The sequence below is a fragment of the Lactuca serriola genome, chromosome 5 (assembly GCF_051521515.1).
Source record: "Lactuca serriola cultivar US96UC23 chromosome 5, Lser_US96UC23_V15, whole genome shotgun sequence".
NCBI lineage: Eukaryota > Viridiplantae > Streptophyta > Magnoliopsida > Asterales > Asteraceae > Lactuca > Lactuca serriola.
This window is the reverse complement of record NC_136412.1, coordinates 138,214,040-138,222,216: the sequence shown is the minus strand read 5'-3', so window position 1 is coordinate 138,222,216 and position 8,177 is coordinate 138,214,040. Positions and strand designations below refer to the sequence as shown.

Here is an 8,177-nt window from a genome sequence, read left to right as displayed (position 1 = left end):
CAGGGAACCAGTGAATTCAAGGAAATCATACTCAGTGATGGCTTGCAGTTTATTTATTAACGAACTGAACAATTTATTTTTGGGAATGTAATGTTTAAACAATGTATTACATGTAAACTCTACTGGTTGTACTATATTAATGCATGGTGACGAATGTTGTTACGTTTCATATATATTCAATGTTATGGTATTCAATTGAGTCACGACAGCCCCCGAACGTTTCCGCCGCCTGGTTCGGGGGTGTGACAGATTGTAGCTCGGCGGATCGAGCACGAGCGACTTCGGGATTTGCTAGTTTCGATATTCACGAGGTGAGTCTTCTCACTATACCGTACCCGGAAGGGTTTGACTGAGTGACCGGAAGGTCGGATATGATATGTGATATATGTGACAAGTTAATTGTTATGCGTGCTATGTATGTTTATGTGGGCCGGAAGGCATTATGTCATGGGCCGGAAGGCATGTAATGTGGACCGTAAGGTTGGCGTGGGTAGGACCGGAAGGTTTACCCAGCAGGGATGGAAGTCCCCTGATACACATGGACCGGAAGGTCGGGGCCTGGAAAGGCGTATGTGCGTAAGTTGTATATTGGGGAATTCACTAAGCAATTATGCTTACAGTTGTTGTGTATGTGTTTCAGGTACTAGCGAGGACCGTGGGAAGGCGCCGGCGTGATCTGTACACACTAATAGATGTTTTGTGATCTTGGGATTCATATGATTTGTATTCTGACATGACACTTGGAATGTTTATGCCTTGTTTTGAATGAAAATACTTTATTTTGAAATGAAAAATTTGTTTGAAAAATTACGTTGTTACATGAACAATGATCATTATTTTAATCATGTTGTTTTGCTTTCTTGTAGGTTAAGTTTAGTTATTTTCTTTCGTTGCTTCTAATGTGGTGTATGAAATCGCCCCAGCGATGAGAATCTAAAGGTTGAGATGTGAAATGCCACACATGAGGTCTAGTGTTCAAACCCGGGCATGCTTAAAATATCGCTAGTGTTCCACGATTGACCTCTCACGTGGGCCTTGGGGTAGGTTGACATGGGCTGCTCAGAAGGTGCCCAAAATATCGCTAGTGTTCCACGATTACCTCTCACACTCGACCAGATTTGTCATTTTCAGTTGATTTACATAGTTAACAAAGAATTTACGGGTTTTTCGGATAGTGATCTTGGTGGAGATGCCGTGGACGATAAAAAGCACAAGTGGTATGGTTTTTCTATCTTGCAGAAAGCGTTATCATGTGGCAATAGCAAAAACAAAAGACTATGGCATTGTCAACGTTTGAAGCATAATTTTTGGCAGCTACGACGACGGCTTGCCAAGCCATTTGTTTGGCTAATTTGTTGGGCGAAATGAATGTATAAAGGAGAACCGGTAAAACTTTTCGTCGATAACAGACCGGCCAGTAACTACTGGGAGAAGCAAACATAAAATACAAAGTTTCATTTCATTTGTGAATGTATGGAGATGGACAAATCATTGTGGAAATCTTTTCCACAAAAGAGCAAACTGCAGACATACTTACTAGGCGTTGGCAAGCTCCACATGCACGGTAAACTTGGAGTGATCAAGCTCTATACATATCCAAATCCGGTTAAAGGGAGAGAATGTGATATTTAACCGGGATTTAAAATGCAAAAATAGTTTTTACTTGAATAGTTGAATCATATTTTTAATCCAACTATATAACGTGCTCATTCACATCCACATCATCATAGTACACATCATCATCACTCTCATCACTCTCCACCACCTTAGACTTCACAGACTTCCTTGGATTCATCATGCTGCTACTTCCTCCACCTCCACTACCATAACCAGGATACCCATTGTAATATCGCATGGTTTGATCTTGAGACCCTTTTGACTGTTGGGGTTGCTTACTCTGTTTCGTTTGTCCTCCTTTCTGCAGCTGGTTTTTGTTATTTTTAACACCGTGAATCTGCATGTTCTTTATCTGATTATTCATCTGTTCTTTTTCAATTTTATCCCAAAACTTATCATCCTTCCCATTTTTTGCAGGCTTTTTGCTTGTTTTCTCTGGATTAACATTTCGTGGTACAGTTACCACATTCACCACACCCGGTTCTGAATGTATAGTGATGGTGACACCTAAACAAGAACATTTTATAGGATTCAAAGGGAAACACAACACAATAACATATTAATTTTGTATACCCATAGCTACATATATACCACAATTAAAAACCCAATATTCATTGTTGAAACCGGAAACAATACCTTCAGTTTTCTTCCCTTTTGGATTTCGTGCATCACCATGAATGTTCACTTCCGGGGCAAAAGAAGTCTGTAGGATAAAAATAACACCACAAAAGAAAACATGACGAAATTCCCTTTTAGAACGTAAAAACTACCAATAGAAAAAACTAACTACCCAATTGGTTGGTAATTGATAGTATTAAAATGTAAATTGGGATGATTTGAAATAAAATGAGTGAAATAAGAAGGAAAAGAGCAACTTACTTGATAGCTGAGTGCAGTATTAAGTGTTCTCACGATCATGTCCATTAATGGGCGTTCTTCACGCTCTAAACTCAAACATGGATAAGCAATTGATATAAACGCCTTCAACGAACTACGGTTTATTTCATGCTTTATGTTACCATAAACAATTTCATTTAACTTTTTCTGTTTATAACTCTCTCGTACCAAGGTAAGTAAAGATTGACGCTCATGTATGTTGGGCATACACACCCTTCCACACAAAACTTCAAATAAAACCACACCGAAAGAGTAAACATCTGACTCCTTTGTTAAAAGCCCAGTCTCTGCATATAACGGATCACAATACCCCAACGTGCCTACAGGATTGGAGTAAAGATGCGAATAGTGCCGATTAGCTGGACCAAATTTGGATAAACCAAAGTCTGTGATCTTTGCATTCCACTTTTCATCTAAAAGAATATTAGAACTTTTGACATCCCGATGCCATACTCTTTCTTGAGTCCCAACATCACTATGAAGGTGCGTTAGTCCACGTGCAGCCCCAATGCATATCTTAAGGCGTTGAGACCATGTTAGATTATTGTTGTTGAGATTTGAATCAAGACTTCCATTAGATGCGTACTCGTATGCAAGGATCTTTTCGCCACTCTCATCACAATACCCTAACAAGGAGACAATGTTTTCATGCTTGTAAAGCGAAAGTGTCATGACCTCCTTCCAAAACTCGGTATCCCCTTGTCCACGTATACGATCTAAACGCTTTAAAGCAACTGTGGTATGCCCATTTGAAAGGAGAAGTTTTGCCTTGTAAACTTTCCCAAATCCGCCTTCCCCGATGCGATGGTCTTCACCAAAGTTGTTTGTTTCTAATAATATAACTTCTAGTGGTATTTTCAGGTGCTGAAACTGTTTCTGGACAGGCATCATCTTGATGTTTGATCAGAAATAGAAAACAGGTTAGACTAAGACCACCAAAGAATTACAGTGATTAGTATCTCTCTCTCTCTCTCTCTCTCTCTCTCTCTCTCTCTCTCTCTCTCTCTCTCTCTCTCTCTCTCTCTCTATATATATATATATATATATATATATATATATATATATATATATATATATAAAGTAGATGATGCTTAATTTCTTTCTAAAACAATGAGCCGGTTGCAAACTTCCAAAACTAATATATTAATATTTAGAGTTGTCTTTATGGAAATGCCTCTTAGCCAATGGAATATGCTTAAGATGCGGTCCTTGTCAGGTATTAGTTTTTGTCGATTTATGTATTTTTGTTTTTGGTTACACTATTCACACAGCTTCTAAATATAATACTTATAATTCATAAAATTTCTAAATATTACTATTGATAAAATTTCAAAATATCATGTATGTATGTTATTTTAAAATATCAAAATATATTATATATATATATATATATATATATATATATATATATATATATATATATATATATATATATATATATATATATATATATATATATACTTCTTAAATATCAAAATATCGTATATACACTTTTTAAACATCAAAATGTCAATGTTAATATCTAAAATATCCTTCATCTACAAAATGATAATAATCAACAACAAAAACTAAACAATCAAAATATACATTCCAAAGAGAGGGTTGAAGATGAATATTTTTGTATGTCAGGAGGGTCACATTACAACAATTTAGAAGTTTACATTCTATTATCATAAACGTAAGGATATTATGGTTATTTTTTTATTATTATAATAATTCTAAGGTATAAAAAATGATTATAAAATATTAAAAACATTATAAAAAAGGATTTGGACAAATATGATATTTTGAAGGTTTATAAAGGGTAAATATGATATTGAGAAATTAAGTTGGACAAATATGATATTTTGAGGTTTAAAAGGGACATATATGAATTTCTCCCTTCTAATTTTTATTTTGAACTTGGACGGTCCTTATTAAATGTTTTTGTTGCGCGTATGGTTCATGACTGTCTAAAAAAACTATTATACCCTTATTAATTAATTTACTATTTATCAGTTATTTATAAAATTTAAAAATAATAATCATCTCGAACGCTACCATTACCTTCAACATAGTTCAATCGACCCCCACCCCTCCTATACTCCCCATCTCTTCTCTAAAGTCCATTTGCAAAACCCAAAATGTACTCAAGTTTTCCATCTGTAGTTGTTTAGAGTTACACCGGAGACAAGCTGAAAATCTCTACACCACCATTGCTCTCGTTTTCATGTACAACGGTTTAGGAATCCACTAGGCATTGACGTTGGAAACCTATGCACCACCGGAGACCTAGATTCGTCAGCAACCTCACTCATCTATGACGCTACCATCAGAGCAAACACTATGTTGTGCCTAGATGCAAGCTTCGATTAGATCCACTGATGCTAGCACCACTATCGCCACCATCAGCATTCTTCTCTCTCGCTCATTTGTGTCGTCTTCTACAAGAGCTAACATTACCGCCACCGGTGATCCTTCTCACGAATTTACACTCTAAAGCCATCAACAACAATCCTAAAATAAGAATGTCGCCCATCTAACCACTGTAAAAGGTTAAAGGACCCGGTTAAATGAATTAAATGTCCCGGTTTTCAACCGGGTCTTATAGGCCGCGAGTCCTATGTGAAAAAAGAAATAAAACTCGGTTTTAAAGCCGGGTCCTATCACCCTCAAAAGAACACGGTTGTTTATAAAACCGGGACCTATAAGGGGATTATAGCAAACATAACCAGGTCATACAAGGAGATTAAGTCACGGTTGTAACACTAGAAAACGGGGCATATAGTGAGATAAGATCCCAGTTCCAATACAAAAACTGGGTCATATAATGACTAAATATGCACCGGTTCCATATATAACCAGGTCTTTTTCAGCTTCAAAAAAAATTACTGACCCAACACATATAACTACAAGAAACCAAGTCATGGTCCAAAACCGAGGCATAACAATAACTGTATTTAAATAACCATGATATAAGGAACACAAACGTTTTTGTTTTTATGTTGCTTTTTTGTAAAAGCATTGAGGCTTATATCCAAAATCATACCATGTTACAATTAGCAATCACTAAAAGCCTGCACGAACTAATATTTACATCGAAATAGCATTCAAAACAAAACAAAATATAGACATGCTAAATAACAATAGCAATGCTAACACAAACAAATCTACTGTTTATTTATTAGATTGCTCCTTTTGCATTTATGAATAAAAAAATCCCATCTTAATTTCCAAACAAATTCCTATACATATTAACACATAAACACTAAGATCCAATATTACAAAGCATCTAGATGTTCTCTTATCTATACCTAGTTGAGAGGATTTTGAAATCAACTTCTTTCCAGCTTCCCACCACAAGTATCAATTTGGATAAATTCATTTTTGCTTCTCACTTGAGCATCCTGGCACATAGCCACATACAGTTGTATAAAGTTAGATACCACCATATGACATATAGTGTTGTCACAAAAACAATTTTGTTGGAGGATTTTTTATGTGTGATGACCTTCTATGTTTTCTTACTCCTTAAAGTAATACCATTAGGTCCTTGAAATAAAATAAACACCCTGACACTAACACATATACATGAGAGAGAGAGTAATAAACCCGTTTGTAGTTTGTTTGATTTCAAACTTGAAAAGATGGAATTTGTGCTCCTAAAAGTCAATGAGATGTAATACCCATTTGACTATTACGTTGGCATGCTCTCAAATTAAAATCACAACTAAATTACATTGACAAAATATAATTCATTATTTAAAGTTTCAAATTTCACCCAAAAAAGTTCAACAAATACTACTAAAGCTTTATATACATTTACCTCCAACAAGAAGGGTAGCCAGTAATTCTACCATCATGTGGTACAAATCTAAGAATCACAAAACATTTTGTTAAAAAAATATATATATAATGTACTTAAAGCTCAAATTTTAAACCCATTTAAACATATTTGCACAAAATACGGTGATAAATAAGAAAAAAATTACCTCAGGAGTTATTGGTAAAACCATATTTATGTGCCTTTTGCAGAAGCACCAAGGGTACAAGACCATACTACCCATTTAGTAAACACCTTGGAGATTTAATTTAAGCACAAAATGTAAGAGTGATGGTGGTGTACTTAATTGAAATATATGAATATTAAATGGAATGCATACCTCTATGGTTAGACGATGTGGGAATGACAGTTCATTCAATGCCGAAGGACATAATGTATTAGAATTTATAAGTAACAAATGCTTCACATTTTTGCTGAATGACAGTTCATTCAATGCCGAAGGACATAATGTATTAGAATTTATAAGTAACAAATGCTTCACATTTTTGCTGATAAATGTGTACTCTCTGCAACATGCCAACAACTTTTTATGATGAATCGTGTAGATAAGACCATTGAGGTATATTACAAAACAAATATTACAATTTTCTTACAAACAACATACATAAGGTAGAACATAGAGGAGGTTACCCGTCTTTATCAACCACTCTTACAATTGGCACTCACAAAACAGTTGATGTGTAATTGCAGTCTTACTTTTTTCTCACATTGACATTTATTAATAACATCACATTTCAATTATTCAACTACAGATGCACATGTTAGTAATTGACTATAATTACATAAATGGGTAAAAAGCTAATAGGAGTAAACATTACTGTATGATTAGGATTAGATATATTGTTGTCATATCATTTATAATGCTTGGTTTTAGAGTAAAGGCTGGTAGGGAAACTATAGTCGGCATCTCTAGACAAGTTTAAAGAAATTTAGTAGTTCTATTAGGTTTTCAAATTGTCATATGATTTAGGATTTTGAACAAAAAATTGTATGTTTTGCACTCGTTTACAGATGAAGGAATAGGAAATACGAACAACCATCAACTCAATAACGAGCCCTAGACTGAATTGTGCACATATATTAAACCAAAACAGAGGATCGATGACTCAAGTCATCTAAATAGATTCGAGAAACCTTATATGCATAAAGAATGAGTTTTAGTCGAAATTATACCTTAATGACATTGTTTGGTATGGCTCTAGTTAGAATACCAACGATAAACCTTTGAATTCATGATGCTTTAGAGTATTAGGTTTTTGGTGGTTTCTAACTTTCAAAGCTTTCACTGGTTGTAGTCGTAGAGAGTAGCTCCAAAATGTATATATGGGGTCAGATGGCGGGATATCGAAATTGATAAGTGGGATACCAAATTTTGATGGCGGGATGTCAAAAATTAAGATGCTATATTCTTTTTTCATCACACACATATATTGATATATATCCCTTTTTTTAATACGGTAATATATCAATGTTTAATTTTGTTTCAATCAATGTAAATCAATTTTCTTTATAGTTTTAATTCGAATTGATTTTTAAGAGTATATATAAAAGTTTTGTAGGCCCAAATAATATTTAACTTTATATAAACGTCTTTTTTAATTATGTTAGAAATATTTTTTTATTAAATTTAAACATGAATCTATTTATGTTCAAAAAAATGTACAAAAATATCATGTTGGACTTGACTCTTGAGATGTTAACAAAAAAATATACATTGTAGTAGGGATGAGCTTTAGAACTGGACCGGTTCAGAACCGGAACAGGTTTTCGTATATTATAAGAATCGGGAACCGGACAAACGGTTCTAGCGCCGGTTCTGGTTCCGGTCCCGGTTTTTCGG

The 8,177-nt window shown here is 34.6% G+C and overlaps 1 protein-coding gene and 1 long non-coding RNA gene across 2 annotated transcripts; both read right to left on the bottom strand.

Annotated features, from left to right (window-relative positions):
* Positions 1 to 1,438: 1,438 nt before the first annotated feature.
* LOC145053020 (putative serine/threonine-protein kinase PBL23) lies at positions 1,439 to 3,496 on the bottom strand. Its single transcript, XM_079000974.1, has 3 exons — positions 2,497 to 3,496; positions 2,254 to 2,320; positions 1,439 to 2,124 (listed from the first exon to the last, which is right to left on the bottom strand). Exons 1-3 carry the CDS (start codon positions 3,403 to 3,405, stop codon positions 1,694 to 1,696), a joined length of 1,407 nt encoding a protein of 468 aa, XP_078857100.1. The 5' UTR covers positions 3,406 to 3,496; the 3' UTR covers positions 1,439 to 1,693.
* Positions 3,497 to 5,669: 2,173 nt separating this feature from the next.
* On the bottom strand, positions 5,670 to 7,665 carry LOC145051265 (uncharacterized). Its single transcript, XR_013683497.1, has 5 exons — positions 7,511 to 7,665; positions 6,657 to 6,843; positions 6,486 to 6,571; positions 6,320 to 6,367; positions 5,670 to 5,900 (listed from the first exon to the last, which is right to left on the bottom strand). It is a non-coding gene; the product is annotated as an uncharacterized LOC145051265 (long non-coding RNA).
* Positions 7,666 to 8,177: the final 512 nt, after the last annotated feature.

Bases quoted from the DNA above. Each gene is read 5' to 3' on its own strand.
- LOC145053020 (XM_079000974.1), bottom strand. From the start codon at position 3,405: ATGATGCCTGTCCAGAAACAGTTTCAGCACCTGAAAATACCACTAGAA. The intron at 2,321-2,496 runs GTAAGTTGCTCT...TTTATCCTACAG, and splicing joins ATACTGCACTCAGCTATCAA to ACTTCTTTTGCCCCGGAAGT. The intron at 2,125-2,253 runs GTATTGTTTCCG...GTTCTTGTTTAG, and splicing joins AAAAGGGAAGAAAACTGAAG to GTGTCACCATCACTATACAT.